Source organism: Podarcis liolepis (genome assembly GCF_965112155.1).
Source record: "Podarcis liolepis genome assembly, chromosome: 1".
NCBI classification, from domain to species: Eukaryota; Metazoa; Chordata; class Lepidosauria; order Squamata; family Lacertidae; genus Podarcis; species Podarcis liolepis.
Genome location: NC_139554.1, coordinates 72,199,286 through 72,219,908, shown reverse-complemented (window position 1 = coordinate 72,219,908; position 20,623 = coordinate 72,199,286). Strand labels below are relative to the sequence as shown.

Genomic DNA, 20,623 nt, shown 5'->3' with positions numbered 1-20,623 from the left:
TAGTCATGGAACATTATAAATTTGACAGTATGGACATATTTCAAGGATTATGTTGCCTTGCTATTTGGGACAAGCGTCTAAAGACCAAAGTTACTCAGGGGATCAGCTACTCAGAATACATAATTTGCATTCTTTCATTAATAATATTTTACACATGGAGAGCAATATTAAGAGGCTGGTCAAAGAGATGCAGATCATGCAGTAGAGGAGATGGTCTGTAAAATATCTAGAATTAAAGCATATGACAACTTTATAAGCTCAGTGTGATGTAATAAACTTTGGTTGTGCTAATTGACACTTATGAGTGTTGGCAATACATGTTAACTGCTGAATCAGAGCAAACAACAGTCAGATTTTCTCACACTATACACAACTACCTTTCATAATTAATTGAACCTGGAGAATAATGTGACAATAATTGCTAGAATATCATATAGCATAGTGAGGGCTTTTTTAAAAAAGAAAAGAAAAGAAAAGAAAAGAAAAGAAAAGAAAAGAAAAGAAAAGAAAAGAAAAGAAAAGAAAAGAAAGATGTTCTGCTAAATACAGATTAGTGGCAGGCATGGCCCTAATAGACTAGCTTATCAATGTATCAATTCTTAATGATAACTAGAATCTGTAATTATATCTTGCAAATTATTTTTGAAACATACAAAGCAACTTCTGGATTAGTGGGTTGATAGTGAGTTTTATAATCTGAGCTAAAGCTTTGACTTCTTAAATGTAACTTACATTCTACAAACATATGTATGTCCCAGAATATTGTTGAAAGTTCTCCATCTCTATACCACAATGCAGGCCACTGTGATGAGATGAATTTCATGTCACAAAGTGAGATAAAGAGGCAAAAATATGTCACTCCATGAGCAGTTAGGAACCAAGCCACCTTCATTTCATATCCATCAGTAAATGAGACCCAAAAGTTATATATATGATACAGAAATCACTCATATGGTGGGGGGAATTATCTATGGTACTCACTACACATGTTGGCGGTGTTGCTGTTTCTTTAGATGGCATGAAAGCTGCTGCTGTAACTCCTGAGACCATTTCAACAGTGGTTAATCCTGATAAATATGTGGGAACTGGGATGACTCCTGTAGCATTTGGAGGTAGTGGTGGTATCAACAAAGAACTTGATGAAGGTGTGGACATCTCCGTGGCAGATGGTTCTTTGGCTATTGTAGTTAGGACAGTAGAACCAAGTGAAGCTGGAGAGGTAGATGAATGTTCAGTGAGCGGATGTGATACAGGAAGCTTTGTAACCACTAATTGCCCATCAGTCTCTGACAATGTGATGCTCTTTGTTTCTAAAGCAATGGAAGGCACTGAAAATAAGGATGTTGTCATGAATTCTTTTATCCCTGCTGTCTTTTCTGCTAATGATTTAGTGACACTCCGTGTTGTGAGACCACTGATCCCAAGCAGTGCTGACTCAGTCGTAGTTGTTAAATGTGGGGTGGCTGGTGTCACTCTAGACGCAGGGAGTGTTGAACTGAAAGAAATGGTAGAAAGTGGCACTTGCTTAGACAAAACAGAAATCTTCTCTGTGGCACTTTTGCTCATAGATGTAAATGCTGTTGATTGTATTGGTGTTAAAAATGCCACCTCTTGTTTGTCTGTTGGACTCACAGCTGAGGTTTCTGGTACTTCCAGTATAAACAATGAAGGAGATGCTGGTTCTGATTCATGAAATAAAGTAGTAGATGCTGTAAGTGTTTGAGAAGGAGTCAGTGCTTTCTTTGTGGTAGGGAGCTCAAGTTTTGACTTTTCAGTAGGAAATAATTCCACTACTTCTTTTATTGTAGACAATGGCAAAAGACCTGTTTGGGTTACTTTTTTTTCACTTGTTAAAGGAACTTCTGGTGAAAACACTGAAGTGAGTGATACAGTAGAAAGAGGAATCCCTGGTAGTGGAGTACTTTGGAATGTGGAGGGCACTGCAAATTTGGTTGCTGACTCTGTTGTACTAAAAACAATTTGGGGGTGGATACTTGTTCTCAACAGTTCAACTGGAAAATGATAGGCTGCAGTACTTCCCTTGGTTGTTAAGTAATCTTTAGAAGGTGGTGAATAATCAAGTTTTCCTGTCGTTTGGGGGATAAAATGTGGAACAGTGGATTCTTCTTTCATACGGGAAGAAAACCTTTCCATTGGAGAAGTAGGAACAGATGAAGTAGCCTTGGAAGTTATAGATGGTTGTGTTATATCAATTAGCTGCCCTGCAGTGGCTGCTGTTTCAGGTATTTTTTGTGTTAATGGGAGAACTGTTTTCTCTGCCAGGTAAAGTGTGGTTGGAAGTGTTGTTAGAGGATGAGCAATAGAGGTAGAGAGGGTTGATACTACTTTGGTTGGTGCTACTTCTTTAATAGTTGATGGCTGGCTGCTCAGTTCAGAGTATGGCCGTATAGTAGTATCAGTGGCACCTAAAGCTTCTGTTATTGACAATTCTGGAGCAACTGTGCTTAGCAGCTTTGTAGTAAGAGGAGACTCTGAAAAAAATGATGTAGACTTTGCTGTTATTGGATGGTGAGTATCAGCACTGGTAACTCGCACTTCAGGTGATGACGCCATCAGACTCTTTGCTGTAGAAATGGACCCTGGAAGCAAAATAATGGAAGGTTTTTTTGTAGTGGTTTTTTCTGACTCTGCAGTGGCTTTTTCTGACTCTGCTGTGCCAGGGTACAATATCACTCTTTCTGTATCAGTCATAGGATGCAGAAATTCAGTTGTTTGAACTGGTTCAATTTTTTTAGTTACCAATGGAACTAGGACACCCATAGCTGCGGCTTCCTTTGTCAAATCAGATTTTGCTGTTTCCACTTTTGTCACACCAATAGAATAGGGTAAAACACTCACTTTTGTAGTTTCCAGGGACGAAGGTATTCTGTATTCTGTTGATGTTTTATCGGTAACTGATTCTGGCAGAATTGTTATTTTAGAACTTATTTTGGTAGAGAGGGGTGTAACTGTCATAGCGTGTGATGAAGTGGGATACTGGGTATACAGAGCAGTCATTGCTTCTGTCACATTTGGCTGAATAAATGGTGAATATGCACTTGTCAATCCTGTCTCTAAAAATTCTTTTGAGTCTATTAAAGTTGGCAAAGTTGTACCAGGCACTCCAGGTAGTTTGGCAGAAGTACTACGTCTTTGAGTCGTAGCTGAATATAAATGAGAAAAAGTACTTGGGGGGTGCATAATGCTTGATGTTGTTTGTGCTATTTCCTTTTTAACAGTAGAAACTGGAAAACCACTTGTATGTGTTGGGACTGTGGTGGTGGGTTGCGTTAGTGCTGGAGGTACTGTAATAAATGTGGTTTTAACTCCTTCTTTGATTAAAGCAACTGTTGTTTTTGTTGTTTCTGAAGGAATTGGCTTTCCAACAGGCCTTACCGTTGATAAAACAGTAGATAAAGTAGAAAACAGAGCTACAGTGATATTTGCATCTGTCACAGTCAGTTGACTTACACCCAGCATTGTTCTGTCTGTTGTTTGATTCACTGTGGGGGCATAGGAAGACATTTCCAAAGATGGCAATGGGGCTTTGGTAAAAAATTGACTTGTTCTTTCTGTCTTTGGTGTTGAAGAAATCTTGCCTTCTGTAATACCTTCAAGTCTTCTTTCTGCTTCCTCTGTTGGGGGAAGTTGAGCACCTGTTACTTTTTTATCCAGTGCTATTTTAGTTATGGCTGGTGATTTAGCAACTGTAAGCATTGATGGCAGCACAATAATAGGTGAAGTAGAAATTAATTTAATTTCTGATTCAGTTGCTATAGATACAGAAGGGAGTGTTGTACTACTTGTCTGTTTACCAGGCAAAGACTCCGTAACTGCCACAGTTGTAGGTGGAGGAACAGCAAAAGGGAGGCTAATATCAGATACTGGGTGTGAAACTACTGGCATTGAGCTGGTACCAAAAGCTGAGTATGTTGAAGCATTTGATGTTGCAGATATGGCTAAAACTGTGATATTTGGCAACAAAAGAGAAGAAAATTTAGTTGGAGTAAATTGCCACTTGAATGCCTGTGTTGTTTCTCTGTCCTTTGATATTGGCCTAGGAGATAAAGTTAGTTCTTTACTCAGCATTGTTGCAGAAGTTTGATGAGCCCCAGACGTTGTATGTGTCTTTACAGTGGATGACAGAATTTGAACATCAGCTGTAGGTTCAATGCCTGAAATAAGACAAACATGGGTGCTACTTTCCGGACCTGTAATAATATAGGCTCATACATATGCACCAAAAAGAATAAATGTGAAGAACAGTATTAAAGAAACAATTTCCAACTTTAACAAGTCTTCTTGGTCAGGAAATTATGTTTTAAAATGGGAAAAACTTGGTTCAATTTTAATGTTTCAAAACTCAATTTGACATCACAAAAATGTAAATGTAATGATTTCTATGACTGCCTATGTATGTTGTGAAGGCTTTGGATAAAAACAACTTTTCATGTATACCAAGTAAGGTAACCTTCAGAATATATGTTCTTATTCCCAGGCAGTTCCTTTTCTGGAGTAACACATATTTCCATACGTCTACTCCAGTCAGAAGAAAACTAATGGAAGTCATATAGTGGATAGCATGTTGGACTTGGACCCAGTTCCATCCCTGCTCAGCCATGAAGTTACTAGGTAACATTTTTCAGCCTATCCTACTTGACAGGATTGTTTATTGGGGAAATGGGATAACTCTTTGTATGCTATCCTGAAGTTCTTCAAGGAATAGAAGATTTTAAGAATGGTATATTATGGGGATTGACATGCATTTTCCCCCTAGATCCCTTAGAAAGCTAGCTGTGGCTGATGGACTACAAAAGCGAATGGAACTAAACTAGCAGGGGACTTGTAATGGTTAGGAAGAAGTGGGAAGGGGGTGTTATTAGGCCCACGATCGAGTTCCTGAACCCTGTGTGTACAAGATACTGAAAGGAATCGTAGCACTGTATTTTGAATTTTATCTAAATGTAATATGAAATGTGTTCTACGTACAGTCTTCAAAATAGACACATCTTTGAGTGACTTCGTCCAGAACCATATGTGAAGGGCACATGGGAACACATCCTTCCACTCTAAAAGAGAAAATAATAATAATGATGATGATGTAACTATTCACATAACAGCATGTGGAGATGAATGAGAGGGATTGAATAATATCCTTAGGAGCCCAGTTGACAAAACACCTGATACTTGCACTTAAACCTGTTTTAGTCTGCACTTCAGTCAAGCTATTTTAAATGCTTGTGAATTACATTATTAATTTCTTAATCATTTAAGATGCAGAAATGTCAGGTTGTTGTCACAGTTTCTGTGATAGGCTTACATTGTGGCTGACCTAATGTGCCATCCTGCTGATTCATGAACAATGTGATGTAACCTTTGGAACAAAAACATATGCTTCTCCAATGATGAATACTTCCATTTAGAGCTGGCAGAAAGCCTCTACATGCTTGTACAAAATTGTGTTCCTTGTTTGTTTATACCAACACTGATGGCCCATCAGAGCCCTTCCAAAAATTTGCCTTGCATGGAAAAGCTGAGGCAAGAACAGAAGCGATTGGAGAGGTTGTTTTGTCCAGGCCACTGGATATTAAAGGTGTGATTCTAAATCTCAGAAGTCAAGGCCAGTTATTAATAACATCTTTAAGTGAGACTATGCATACAGTCAATGTCATGACCAATATCCTTTACCTCTTTCATATGAAAAATATCTCTCTTACTCCTGCAGTGAATGCTTGGCCAGTGTAATTGCTGCTCAGGATGGCACTCCTACTTTTCTAATACTATAGTTATGAACCTGGCTGCTTCCTCCATTAGAGCATAATTTTATTCCGTATAAGTGGGGGGAAGTTCTATTTAGGAGGAAAGATAGGGAGAATGCAACAAGGTATTTTTAGTTGCCATGAGTTGGTATGGCAATTTGTGACCCAGGGGTATGGGAGAGGGGATAACAAACATTAGCTGGGGTAGGCCTCTTGACCAAGAAGAATTATGAAGTATTGAATGAAGGACAGATGTGCTGGAATGGAAAGAGGCAGCTCAGTCAGATGGACACATGTTTTTGGCACAGGAAGGAGATAAGTTGCAAAATTACAAACATTAAATTAGAAAATGGTATTGCTCCATATTACAACAGGGCTCCTAGTCTGAATTACCAACTATGCCATCAGTATCTTACCTTCCTTCATACAGGAAATTCAGACTGAGAGCTCTATTATGTTTTTATATTTGATAAGTTTTTACTTCTGTGCTTCACCTACTATTGTCCACACTGCTGTCTGCCCCCCCACAACTTGGGCTGAAAAAGTTGTCTCCACTTCTGCTTTGTGCCCTTTCCCCCCCCCCCCCCCGCTCAACTGCTATAAGTATTCCATACAATCTGGAAATTAAAGGTGGTTTCAAGCTGCTGAATATGTGTTGTTTTTCTTTTCATTTACAAAGTTGCATTCTCCTGTGTATGTAGAAACTGCACAGTTCTCTACAGATGGACCTGTTACATTTCCAAATTGAGAGGCACTCAACCACCTGAAGTTACTATTAGAAAGAATGTTGTTAAAAAAAATGTAGATACTTACTTTGGAACAGTTTGACAGCGTTCTGCCAAAGGATCTCTGCATGTTTTGAAACAAGGGCTTGCACAAACATCATAGCGCCACTCACATGTTGAGTGAGCTAGAAATTTAAACTTGGTATCTAGAAATAGAATTTAAAAGTTTTAATGTAATATGTATACACATACATATTCTAGTTTTACTTAGACCTCTATGCATCAAATGATCACTCCTTATTGAACTGATTTTATGTATTTCACAATGAGTGATGCCTAATGTAGACAGTGCTTTGAGCCACAGGTATTGGATCATACAGGTTATACAACAGACAAATGTTGGAAATCCAATGTTTTCAGCAAGAAGCAATCTTAATTTTTAATGACTACAGAAACAATTGATGGACTTTTCAGTATCTCATAAGGTAGAGGCAGTTTCCTTAAATGTCCTCACATTGCACTTAACTGAAGAGGCTTACATCTCTGGGTGATCCAGTGCTGAGTTCCTTTATGTTTGTCTCAGTTGGAAGGAATGCTTTCATATTACAAACACAGCAACTTAGGTTGCTGATACTATTTATTTATAGTATACAGCAATCCCGGCTGAGTTTCAAGTGCCCGCAAAAGTGCTTTCTTTCTTCACAAGCAGTAGAGCATTTTAATTCCTAGGAAGTTTTATCTCCAAATGGTTGCATGCTTTGGGGTGGCAGAGTGTGGGCTGTACACAATGCAACATTAAATGGACCAAGTATGGTATTGATACCTCAAAAAAATTTAAAGTAATTCCCAGTGCAATGTTGTGAAAGGGCATTGCACGCACACATGAACACACACAGAGTGAGAGATAAATTTCTTTCCAAGTCATATTTAGAACAGTTTCTCACATTACAATTTTTATTCATGGGAGCTTTCCTACAAGTAAGAAATATCATGTAGCACAGCTCCTAGACTGTACCATTTTAGAGTGCCAGTGAAACATTTTTCGAGTGTACCTTTGTGTAAAAAACATATACACAAGGAAATGTCAAAAATAAAGGAATCCAGCTAGTAATGAGTGAAGTTGCCTATACTCCATTTGTACTAAGCATGACTCATTCATTCATACACGATAATTTAGGATGGGATCATTTAGACCCATTATACTTGAAGTCCACCATTCCCTTTTCCAAACTTCCTCTTGAGATGAGGGAGGAGGATGGAATTAGGAAGGCTTTGTGGCAGTGGAGGCTTCCATTTTAAGGTACGTGTTGAGACTGGGAAGCATTGGAATCCAATGTGAACTACAAATTGCAGGGATGAATTTGGGGAATTTTGAAAGGGAATATCTGGCATTTGCTGGAAAATGACAATGAACATTTTATAAAGTCAGCTGAAATCAGACAAATCTTTCTCTTTCATAATCTTATTGATGACAGCGATTTGAATTCATTTCTTATATGTACATAATTTCAACTGATACAGTTCTGAGTTCCATTCCTGGATTCTCATGTGAAAAAAGATCCTAGGGAGCAGGGCTCGGAAACATTTGTAAGATATTGGAGAGCTGCTATAAGTCAGGTTTTACAAAACCTACCTAGCTGAAGTGCTATATTTGATTTCTGCTGAGAAATGCTATTTGTGTATCACCATGCAACCCTAATTAGCAATTTCCATTCCATTCTTCTTAATTCTGTTTTGGGTGCATTCACTTAATTAATAGCTGGGCATTACACTGCTGTACTGTTTCTGGATGCCTCTGCAATTAACTCACAACAAAAGAATGATGTGCTATTACTGATCATTCAGGTCATGGCTCTGCACCAGACCAGACACATTTCTCTGTAAAAAAAAAACAACTAGCCATGAAATTGAAAAGAAACCTAATGCCATCTGTTAAAGTTCAGTCATTTGTTTTCTATATAGTGAATAGCACAATCCTTACTTGATTAGGGAGCAATGCTCTGTACGACGATCATGGCACTTGATATGACAAACAACTCTGAAACTGCAGCTGTATCACTGCATAAATTTGCTTATTCTGGATAGCAAAATAACTATAGCAAAAAAAAAAGGATATATACTATAGTTTGAGGTAAAAAATATGTTGTTGGCTAAATAATAAATCTAAAACAATTCCCTTCAATGCAATGAAGGTAGGTTGTACAAGGGAACATAATTCTGTGCATAGAAGGCTTCTCAGTATAAAAGAGAAATCAATAGAGGTTAAAATACACAGTACCTAGAAGCTAACGCTTTCTGCTGTGGGACCTTTATTGCAAAATAAATAGGCCATGTTGTCAACGGTTACAGTCCAGCAACATGCTTTGTGGAACACGACAACCAAATTTAAATGATGGAACTTTCATGTATAATAATAATAATAATTTATTATTTGTACCCCGCCCATCTGGCTGGGTTTCCCCAGCCACTCTGGGCAGCTTCCAACAAAGATGAAAAATACACTAAAATGTCACATATTAAAAACTTCCCTGAACAGGGCTGCCTTCAGATGTCTTCTGAATGTCAGGTAGTTGTTTATCGCTTTGACATCTGGTGGGAGGGCGTTCCACAGGGCGGGCGCCACTACCGAGAAGGCCCTCTGCCTGGTTCCCTGTAACTTGGCCTCTCCCAGTGAGGGAACCGCCAGAAGGCCCTCAGAGCTGGACCTCAGTGTCCGGGCAGAACGATGGGGGTGGAGACGCTCCTTCAGATATACTGGACCGAGGCCGTTTAGGGCTTTAAAGGTCAGCACCAACACTTTGAATTGTGCTCGGAAACATACTGGGAGCCAATGTAGGTCTTTCAAGACCGGTGTTATATGGTCTCGGCGGCCGCTCCCAGTCACCAGTCTAGCTGCCGCATTCTGGATTAGTTGTAGAGCTTGAAGACTCAACTTTTTTTAAAAAAAAAAAACCATCAATTTATGGCTAGACTTAAGTCTATTTCATTTTGGCTCAAGATCCACAAAGCCAGGAAATTAGAAGCTAAGGTGGATGCAGTGACAGTGACTCTTTACTGTATGCTTAATTATAAGAGCTTTCCTCTGTGAATATCCTGGGTGTTATTTTTTAGTCAATTATGCGCAAAACAAATGGATAGGATAATTTCAGTCATTCACAGATTTAAGGAGATGAAATAGTAATCCAAATAATTGCAGTAAATATCTCCAGAGAACTACAACATTATTTTGTTATCAGCATCTGTTATATTGAAGGTGCTCTATCACTATGATATGCATGTTGGTATCTATGGTACACTTATTGCTATCAAGTTGAGAATCTTCACATCACCTTTATTAAACAATGGTTTTCTCTAGGGGTTCTTGGTCTTTAAAAATATTTTAGATATGCTTCAGAGAACATCAAGCCTATTCATGAAGACACTTTTGACCAAGGGGATTTAAAGGAGCAATTATACTATTCCCAATATTTATATTCAGGAATAGCAGTTCCCAGTTAGAAAAGTTCTGCTCTAATATGCAAAGCATTTATGACAGTCAGCAGGAAACCCAATCTGCCTTTGCCTCTGCACTCTAGAACTGGTGTAACTTTTCCATTAACTTAAACAAATGCTGCTATATTTTTAGACCATGTAATTATCCTGCATCAGCAAGTCGGGCCTTGTGAAAGAACACTGGAGAAAGATTCAAGCCCCATGTTTCTTTGCTTATAAAACTCTGAAACCCAAATCCTCGGATGTGGTGATTAATGAAATGCCTCATGATCATTTGATATGATCCCACTTGCTGAGGTAAATTGTTTTAGTTTTCCACTGGCATAGATAGGATTCTTTGGCATGACTGGAAGGCGAGGACTTCACACTTTTAAAAAGATATACAATTCTCAGCTAATGCAGCACTAGGGAAGTCTACTGCAAATCTTAACCTCTTCTTTCCCTCTTAAAGAAAAAAGGCCACAACATTTTTGTTTTATTCAAACTAAGGTGCATGTTTGTAGCACTTTATATCCTGGTAACAGCAATAGCTTCATGTATCCTGCTCCACTCTTCAGCACCATCATGATTAAAGGAATTTGTCAAGAGGCAGCAAGCATTTGGCAGTGACAAATTCTGTCATTTTTTTGTGAAGTTGGAGTGTGCCAGCCAACAGCTGCATTAGGATCTCATCTTAGCATGCCCTCAAATGTAAGCAGATTCACAATGCCACTATTAACACTTTAATTCAATGGCTTGATAACAGGAAACTCTGCATGGCCTGCAGTTGGCCCTTTCTGTCATGAAAATCAATGTGCTGGTAACTGTACAACTAGCCTAAGCAGAGCCTCTCTCTCTCTCTCTCTCTCTCTCTCTCTCTCTCTTGCAACATTTCATGTTCTACCCTTTGCTTATAGGGAAAATAATACTTTAATTATTTTAGTATGAACAGATACCCTATACAATTAGCTCAATAAATGCTGAACAGTTCAGTATTGGACTCTAGATTATTTGTAATAGCTGTAGATGTACTTGAAAGTATCTTCTGTCCTATTGTGAGGGATACCTTTCAACATGTGCAGTGTGAGGATGTGGACAAAATCCTTACAAGTTTAGGTCTGATTCTATGCATGATTCAGTCTTGCATTTCTGGGTTAAAAGCTTCCAGATGTTACTAGCTAAGTGGGAATAAGGTCCTTGCAGTTCTAAAATTATCAGTTGTAAGACCACTCCCTAGTCTAAAAGTCCTTGTTGGATCCCTCTTGCTTGGACAATTACTGACTAACCTACCTTTTTGGGGCAATGTAACTAAATGGATGCTGGCAACCCAACTCCAAGAGGTCTTGGATGTTATAGATTCTTTGAACCACTTTCAGGCAGATTTGCTACCCAGATTTGGGACTGATAATGCCTTGGTAAGAGTCCTAGTCTAGCAATGTGACATCTTTCAGTGGCCCTTAATACTATCAACCACATTAATCTTCCAGATTGCCTATCACAGTTGGGACAAGGCAGCATTGTCATTTCCTGGTTCTGTTGCCACACTGAAGGTAAGTTTTAGAATGAGATGCAGATGGGACAGTTGGTCAACTCTTTGGCTACTGGCTTGTAGGGTGCCACAAGATTCCATATTGTTCTCAGTGCTATTTGACATCTACATGAAGTCTCTGGAAGAGGCCATCCAAATGTTTTGGAGTAGGCAGCAGGGGTCATCAATATATTGATGTCACCCCATTCCACCTCCATATTGGCAGCCAGGAGGAGGCTGGCTGAGCCAGAACTGGGCAGAACACCTCTACTTAATCCAGTTCACAAACACAGATATGGCATTGAGGGAGTGGGGGTAAGATTACTTTGCCAGTTAATCTACATAGGGGGAGCTCTTGATGATGGTGACAAACTCTACCAAATATTGATCTTTAGGGATGATGCTTTAGGAATGGGTTAAGTGACTGAACTAGTAATGCCAGAGGGACCAAAATGAGATTCCAAAATGGACCAGTGGAGACTCCCTAACAAAGAAACTCTTAATGATTCCTAAGTATTACATCTCCCAATGACCAAAGACTCCCTCAAGGAGTAATTCCTCAGAATGTTCACAAAGTTCACAAGGCCCATGAATAACAGCAGCATTAAATGTCACAAGCAATACAGTGATAAGGTCTGCAAGGTGCATTCTCTAAGGACTGATCAGAGTGTACATTAGCCTACAAAGTCAACCATCATCTACACATATCTGTGGACAGGCTCAGTGTTTGAATGGGTAGATTTCATATCTAAATTAAAATTATTTTGATTCTCGAAGACATCATGTTTCCATAATACCAATCTATTCCAATTAAAAGTATATATTTTGGACATTTACCATTACAAGGGTTTCATGGTGCAGAGTTAACAATTGGAAATTAAACTGCCAAAAGAATTCTTCCAAAAGAAGCACGCTCAGGAAAAACAGTGAGTTTTAGGTTGGGGCAGATGACAACAACCACATACTCAAGAGGTAATTAAGAGAACTAACCCAAATAGAGAATATATAGTCAGTAAACAAAAAGCAGCTTATCTGACCTGATTATGTAGTTCAGACCAACAAAGGAGAGTTTCAGTGAGAGTAATGGGTTAACACTAAAGAATTTCAGTGCATGTGCCTACAAAACAGCTGGTTGTGAACTTCTGGTCTGCGTGCACATGATCTCATTTTACATTTCAAGCTAGAGAAGAAAAGAGGAAGGGAATGGCACTTGATTTGTAATAAAATTGAACATTATATTCCTAGCTGGATGAAGTTATATTCTGAACCTGGTAAAATTAAAGGAACAAGTTTAAACTACAGAAATATCACACTCACAGGATGCTGTGTTTTAAATTGATTGGTCATTTATGAGAACTCCTATCAGGCATTGCATGATAAAAGATGATATCATACAAAGGATACCAAAATCAAGTTTGAAAATGTAGCCACCACAATTCATACTCAAGTACTTACCAACAAGTTTGAAAAGTGTAGCAAGTCTGAATGCCTCAGAGTGGCGATATTTAACAATATTCACAGAAGCAGCAGAAATGTGGATGAAGGCTCCTGGCACTGCAAATGACTCAAAGGAGTTATATCCTGAAAGCCATGTGTTTTTGTGGATGGCAAACGTCGATCTGTTTTGAAAATGTTCACTTCTTTCCCACTTGGCGAGAACCAAGGTATTGTTGGAAGCTAAATGAAGAAAATAATTTGGTCTGTCAGCTGATTCAAATGAAGCCAGGTTTGGATCTGGAAAACAAACAGCAATAACAAAAAATAATTACCTGAGCTGAGCAGAGTTTTTTTTTGAGTTTTGCCTCCAGCACACTACACTCTGTTTTGACTGTTTCTACTTTTTAAAAACACAGGCAGGTTCTGCTAGGCTCAGCTTAGCCCAAAGCGACTATACTATCTCATACTATCTTTAGGCATTGAAGAGAGAGCAAGCCTAGTAGAAGGGACTGTGGGGGTGCCAGTTTAGTTCGATGTTCAAAATCACAGAGTTCTTCCCAATGCTGCAATCACTGTGCTGAGGCATTTCTTATGAAGCAGGCAGCCTTTTCGCCACGTCAAGTTTCCTTGCACCTCAGAATACTAAATTGTGCAGGGAGTCTTCACACACAGAACAGATACATGCTTCAGGAGTTTTTTGCCCATGTGATAACAGCAAAAGTGGTGGAAATCATGTGACTTTGGGGACAAGGCTAGATACTGGGGTGGGGATGTGTCAGATCTGTCTGTACTGTGAATAACGAAACAGATTGGCTTGATTTAGGGCAGTCTTTCATGCTGTTAAGTTGGATAGCACCATTAACAAGAGGGAGGGTATAGGTGGATCATGATAGCAGTTGCACTTACTTTTCTGAACTTTATCAGGTTTCTTACCCAGGGACACCTTCCTCATGTCACCAATTTCTAAACTGATTACATATGCCCCCTCACACACACAAAAGCTAGGGGAGGAATGTGATTTCTACTTTCCCAGTCTAAAATAACAGAGTCTGCCTTTGTGGGAGAACTGGTGCAACTATCCTTCTGAAAACTGGTGGGCTTCATCCTCTCAGGAGGAGGTTGCTATATCTTCAGTTTGCATCTAAAAAATATAGTAACAAATAAAAAAGACATTAAATAAATAAATAAATAAATAAAGGTTTTCTGCAGGAAAACCCCAGGATGACTCAGCCTGAAATCTGGAGTGGCTTCTTTGCCTTCAGATTCATCCATTTATGTGAAAAGGAAAAAGCTATGGCCATTTTTAGATCTCCCATTATAGTCAAAGGAGAAAAAAATAACACCTCTGGTTTAAGACATCAGATTTGGACCAGAATAATGAGTCAAATCAGAATGACAAAGATCAGATCCAAAACTGATCAGGCTGCTTCTAAATGCTATGGATACAAGGCGGATCTTGTGGCCGCTGCACACTCCTGTTAAGTACATGACTGAATAGGGCTATTGTTGTAAACAGAGGAGTTTCTGAAACTATACACTGAGGAATTTCGAAACACTACATTTTTCAGAGAACATTCTAATTCCATAAAACAAATGGTGTTTAACAAGTTATATTTTTCATTAAACTCGCTCTCCCCAATGCCCAGGAAATATCTCCCACAAAACCCTTATTCACAAAAATATGAAGAAAGCAACATTTCTACTGTAGGTTCTTGTTTTTCAGTTTTTTCCTCATCAATTGGCCATCTTATACCAGAAAACATGTCCGTAACAGGTATGCGCTAGCCATATTTTTACTCTGGAATTTTCAACGGGTCTTCAAAATACAGAGACGCTGAGAGCAGATTTAATTGTAGGGTAAAGTAACGCTCACTAAAAGGGTGACAGAACTGAGACTCAGATGAGCATCTGTTGTTCCAAATCTTATTTCACTGTACATTGTGTTATTTTGCTTAAAATAACCATAAAACTACTGTAAAATCAACTGTCCCCCCTCAGGGCTGGATAATGTTTCTTTAAAAATCCTGCAGAGAGAACAAATAATCTCTGTTAAACAGATGTTGTGTGATGCACAGTTCATTACTCGGGAATACTGTCTAATTTTCCAAGATGACAACATTTATTGTGTGAATCATAATTGCACCAAAGGAACTGACGTTTTCTTCCATACACACAGTAGCGAGAAAACTGGCAATACCAGTGTAAACTACCAATAGCTAATTCTTGTAACAATTTCATTAAGTTTCAATAAGCATTGGTGAACTCCAAGAGTCACCTCAGACAATGCACATGGAAGGGAGTGAGAGTGTACCTGCCCTTCTCTGACCACCTAGCATAATTGGCCCACATGAAGATGTTGTGGGACAGCCACATAAAGCCATAACATATAAATAAAGTCTGCATATGTGAACATCCGTATGCTAATTTCATGAAGATGATTTCCCGATAAAATCCAGCAATGCAGACGTCCACTGAAGGAAAGGGGATGTTTTGCAATCCACTTCACAACTTTGAACAGTGGGTCACTTCAGTTTGGCACTTTGAACTTTCACCTCAGCAGGAACTCAAATAAGAGTTTTGCTTCAGAAGATTCAATACTTTGTCAGATCGATAATAATGGGCAAATAAACAAATGGCTTTCATTTTCTTATGTTGGATGCCATTTACACAATTTTTAACAAGATGCTTCCTTAATCTTTCCTTTATTTCACTACTATCTTCTTTTAGTTATTTCAATAACAGTTTTAGATTTTGATTTTTTTTAAAAGTACCATTTACTCCACAGACAACATTGGCTTGTTTGCTTTCTCATTTCTAAATAAGGAAGCAAAAATTAATTTTTTAAAAAAAATTAAATTTAAAAAATGGTTGAAGAAAATATTTTTGTAAAGTACAAATAACCACACATTCAATTCTAAAGTGGAGTAGATATCTGGCTAAGCAACTATCAAGAAACTCCAAAATCATCTCTCACATCATTCATACATTACTCACTTTTTTCTGTTACCTGATTGCTCACTCATGCATGTTTTAAAAACTCAAATAATGAAAGGTGGTGTTGGAAGTAATCCTAAAAACCTCTTTACACTTGTGGTTTCCCACTTAACTACAGTCCCACCACCTGCCAACCAACCATAATGTGAACTCAGCTGACCTAACCATTTGTACCTCACTAATTCCACAGCTGGCTGCCTGTTTCCAGACTTCCTCCCATGCTTTTCTACCTCTGTTCCTGCCACAGGGAAGATAAGGACTGCTGGGTCTACAAATCTGTTGATCTGAAAAGCTGAAGTGTCAGACTATTTATAAATCAGCAATCACCTTGTGAAGATCCACTCATTAGATAGAGATTTTGGCAGACAGCCTTCTTGTTGAGAACCTACTGATAGATGTAGAGTGAGGTTTAATGCTCCTTCTACAAAACTTCCTACATTCTGATGCAGCCAGAACCCATGCTGCCTACTAAGGAAGGACTGCCTTGCTGGGGGGAAAAACATTGGAAAAGGATATGAAAATAATACCATTTCCCCATTGTTTGTGTCTGGTACTTAAAAGAAAGATGCATCTGAAATGAGCATTGCCTTTGCTAATTTTCTAGATATTTTACAGCAACAGTGAGTTTACCATGTGCTTTTGGCTTATACAGTCCCGATGTCAGCATAAAGTGTACTGCATCTCCAGGAGCAATAGCATCTCCTCTTGCTGGAAAAACAGAACCATCCAACAGCTTGGCTCCAATTTCAATTTCTCTGTCCAAGAAGCTGACCAGCTTGTAGGGGCCCTTTCCCAGAACTGTCAAGAGAAGGCAAGGTTACATTTCCTGTCGAATGCCACAAATGCTTGTATCGCACATGTTTATTGGTCAGTTTGTACAGTGGCAAAGAAAACACCACCATCAAATGACATAAGAACTACGAGTCACGTAAAAGCTGTTAGAGATGTGCAATGTTTGCAAGCTCAGCTTCAAAAATGGTTTCAACCTTTTCTCCCTCTGTCAGGAGGAAAGTATCCACGTTAGAGTTCTTCCCTATGTTAAAGCCCAGTGCTCATATAGGTGGGGAGGGGGGACCCCTGGAAACAATCATTTCCACCGCAAACACAAACATTATTAAAGTGGGCTGCTAGTGTGTAAATGCATTGGGTACAATTCGAGGGCAAGAGTCGGACCCTGCAGGCAGGGCGGGTCACCAAAGGTTTTATGAAAAGCTTGGGCTTGCGGAAAGATTGTCAACTACCTCCCAAAGCTAGTAGGGGCCAAGGGTTGGGCTTGTGCATATATTTGGATTTTGGCAGTAACATTCTGTTGTTTCTCCTGAGCCTGAGTCCTAAAGGAGAAGGGACTTGGTCTGGAGATTTATGTACCCTAAAGGACATTTTATTTGAGCTCCTAGGATCTTTGTGATGAAGAGTTGAAAGGACGGGATGTGGATAATTTGCTTCAGACAGCATGAATCATCTGTGGCTAATTTGTCCCACCCATCCCGCTAACTGTGAAATAATTTCACAGCACCCCAGATACATATCACAATAGCTAACTTAAGTCCAGCATGCAGACCTTTATCAAATAAAATGCAGAGGGTGATATCCAATATTAAGTCATACGCTTAGTGGACCCATTGAAATCAATGGACCTAAGTAACTTTAGTCCATTATTTCAGAGCACCTATAATTTATGCATACATCCCCAAAGATGTTACATGAAAAAACAGGGACCAAATCTGATGTACTATTGCAGACCCAGGCTAGCACCGTGATCAGGCCCAGTGCTGTCAACATAATGGCAGTGATACTGGTTTGGGATCCATCAGAGACCAGATCAACTCAGCCCCACCCCAGATTGAGCCCCATGCCCAGATTCGGGGAGAGGGGGTGTTCCACAGACTCCTGATGGTGGGAGCAGCAACCAATGGCCTTCACCTGCCTGCATGTTCAGTGAGGAGAAGGGGGGGGGCAACAGTGGCTGTTTTAGCAGGGAAAGCTGAGCAGAGGGACACCTCCACTCATTCCAAGCTACTGCAGCCTGCTGTTAAGGGCATTTGGATTGCTCAGTAAGTACTATAAATCAAAATGTATAGTGAATTCTGTAAAAAGCATGCAGCTTATCAATAAAAATGTGCTGCCAGACTATCACAAGGCAGGATGTAATTGAAAATCACTAATATGTGCAAAATAATGAGTTGGATCTGAATGTCCCTTCCTCTAATGGAAAGTGTCATCCTCCAATGGGAAACCTGAAAGAAGGGCTTTATCCATTGACAGAAGGAAGTCTTTGGATTGAACCTAGTATATTCAAGCAATATTGAATCAAAATTCATGGCAACTAAAATACTACCTAAGATTTATTAGTTCTGCCTTGCCATTAATCTGGAGGGAAAGATGAAGACAAGTGGATGATAGTTTACCACTTGCTAAGCCTTTCCTATCCCCTCAGAGGGAAGTGGAGCTGGTACTTAGCGCCCATCCTGTCTGGTACACAACAAAAGAAGACCTTAGACCCTCACTGTAGTTTTATTGCACGCATTCATATGTTTAGAACAATATCAATACTATCTGAGGAAAACTCAAAAGAAGTATTAAAAGAATGGAAAACTAAAACAATTTCAACCTGACTTTTTTAGATCCCTGCCCCCATTACTCTATATATCTAAAATACATAATTATGCCAAACATGGATATGGATATGGATACGGAGTCATACCCTTTTAGCTATATAAGAAAGTGTACAAGATGAAAGTGTGAAGTGATCCGTTATTGATTTCTTACACCAATAATGAATCTGAATATAGTAATAACAGCCAGGGAGAGACTAACAATTATCAAAACTTGCAAATTAGCTCCCTCTTGAGGCCCTTCAGGGGGGGAAACACAGAGCATATCTCTGGCAATTGCACATTACATCTGAACATTTTCTGCTGCAAGATGGGAAATGCAACTATTTTATTTTATTTTATTTATTTTTGTAGAAGTAGTAGTAACAAACAGTGGTACAAATAGTAGTAACTAGTAATTCTAAGATATGGAATCATGATGCAGCAGTATTAGACGGTACAGTATTAAACATGATACTTGATAAAACCTAATAGTAAATATTAGGTAAATAACAGGAGAGGCAGAAGGAGGCAAAAATCTGGATTTGGCCATTCTTAACTGTTTTATGACCATTCCAGGAAAGATGCACCTGTACCAAATCTTGAAGTCGTATCCAAATGGCAAGTGCAGGTCTCTATCTCACAGAAAGCATTCAAGTGCTGAGGCACACACAGGAGGAACAAGGATGGTAATCTACTACTTTTTTTAATTAACTTTATACGCTCCTTTGCCTTAGAAATACTGTTCAGAATGTAAGATATTAGATGGAGAGTGCAGGAGTGCAACTCGCTCTCAAATGTATGGAATAATTATGTGGATCAGATATAAATTTGATCCACATTTGATCCTGGTATACATTTCAAGGTTAATCAGAACTGTACCTGTATATTTAAACAGGAATGAATGCTGCTTTGATAAAACTGGATATGAAGTTGTTGTTTTATTAAAAGTGGACAGAAAAATACTGAACTGTTTCATCATCAGTTCCCCATGATTTGCTTACCTTTATTGATATATTCACAATCATAAGCTGAAAGGAAAGGAAAGGAAACAGTGAGCAATATAAATCTGGAACACAACTAGCAGTATGTTCTGTATACATATGGGCATATTTTCACAATCACATTCCATTTTTATTCAGACTGGGAAGAGAAATTAAGACTGGCAAATTAATTAAAAACTCACATACTACTGACTAATAAAACTGATACAGAATGAAGTATAAGCTGCAATGAGCAGATGCTTATCCTTGTGTGACCTCTAGTGGATAAGAATAAGCTTGGTCATACATCTTTGTACATCTTTCCTGCAGAGAGATGAGAATTTGATGTGAATACAACAGCTTTTGCATCTTCTAGAGGAAATGCATAATGCCCAGCTTTGAACTTAACTTTAAAAGACCAGAAAGAAATCTGAATCATTCACACTTCTTGTACTTCTGCTTAAATGGAAAAAAGGTAGAGCTTTTTGCCTTCCGCTCACTACCAGTTGAGAGAATTCTTTAAGCACCAATACTCCTTCAACACAACAATGTCCCACTAAGCCTGGATCTCACTGCTCACTTAACTAGGATGACTAGCAGAGATTAAGTGGTTTGTAAATTCTAGAGAAAGACAGCAGAAGAGATAAACTTCTAGACTGCCATGACTCAAAAGGAAGCTATAAAAACAGATCTATCCCTGGCACCGGAATTGATTGAAAACCTGGCCTCGGAGTAAAAAGGCTACAGAACAGGGTATTGGTTCAGTTTTCTTCTGCAAAAGGAATAGGGAATCCATAAATGCCTAGATTTTCTCACTAGCAAATCAGTAATGCACGCATTGCAGTAATTAAAGCTAGGTGCAGACACAAATTCTTGCATTCTATTTCAGCATGCAAAGAATATTTAAGCATACTTACGACACAATCTCGGAGATCTCCAGTCTACTGTAACTCCTTGTTGACAACACTGATGTGCATAGGCTGAAACACTTGTGCAGAAACACTCACAATCCCCTCCCTGGTTACAACCACATGTGTCTGTCAAACAGTTTGAATAAAACCAGGTGACATCAACCTGAAGAAGATAATTATTACTGTAACATATCATTACCTACACAAACATTGGCAACCGT

General features: G+C 38.9%; 2 protein-coding genes across 3 annotated transcripts in view; one reads left to right on the top strand and one right to left on the bottom strand.

The window, feature by feature from the left end:
* Positions 1-20,623, bottom strand: part of OTOG (otogelin) — a 97,458-nt gene that overhangs the window by 33,463 nt on the left and 43,372 nt on the right. Inside the window, exons 30-36 of the mRNA XM_083495985.1 lie at positions 20,409-20,565; positions 19,513-19,539; positions 16,545-16,712; positions 12,939-13,217; positions 6,573-6,690; positions 4,990-5,069; positions 982-4,175 (exon numbers count right to left, since the gene is read on the bottom strand). Coding sequence (XP_083352111.1) covers positions 982-4,175; positions 4,990-5,069; positions 6,573-6,690; positions 12,939-13,217; positions 16,545-16,712; positions 19,513-19,539; positions 20,409-20,565 — 4,023 coding nt within the window. The remainder of the gene's footprint in view (positions 1-981; positions 4,176-4,989; positions 5,070-6,572; positions 6,691-12,938; positions 13,218-16,544; positions 16,713-19,512; positions 19,540-20,408; positions 20,566-20,623) is intronic.
* Positions 17,881-20,623, top strand: part of USH1C (USH1 protein network component harmonin) — a 99,341-nt gene continuing 96,598 nt past the window's right edge. For both annotated transcript variants that reach the window (XR_014519812.1, XM_083478346.1), the window contains exon 1: positions 17,881-17,968. The gene's annotated coding sequence lies outside the window, so the exon portion shown is untranslated. The remainder of the gene's footprint in view (positions 17,969-20,623) is intronic.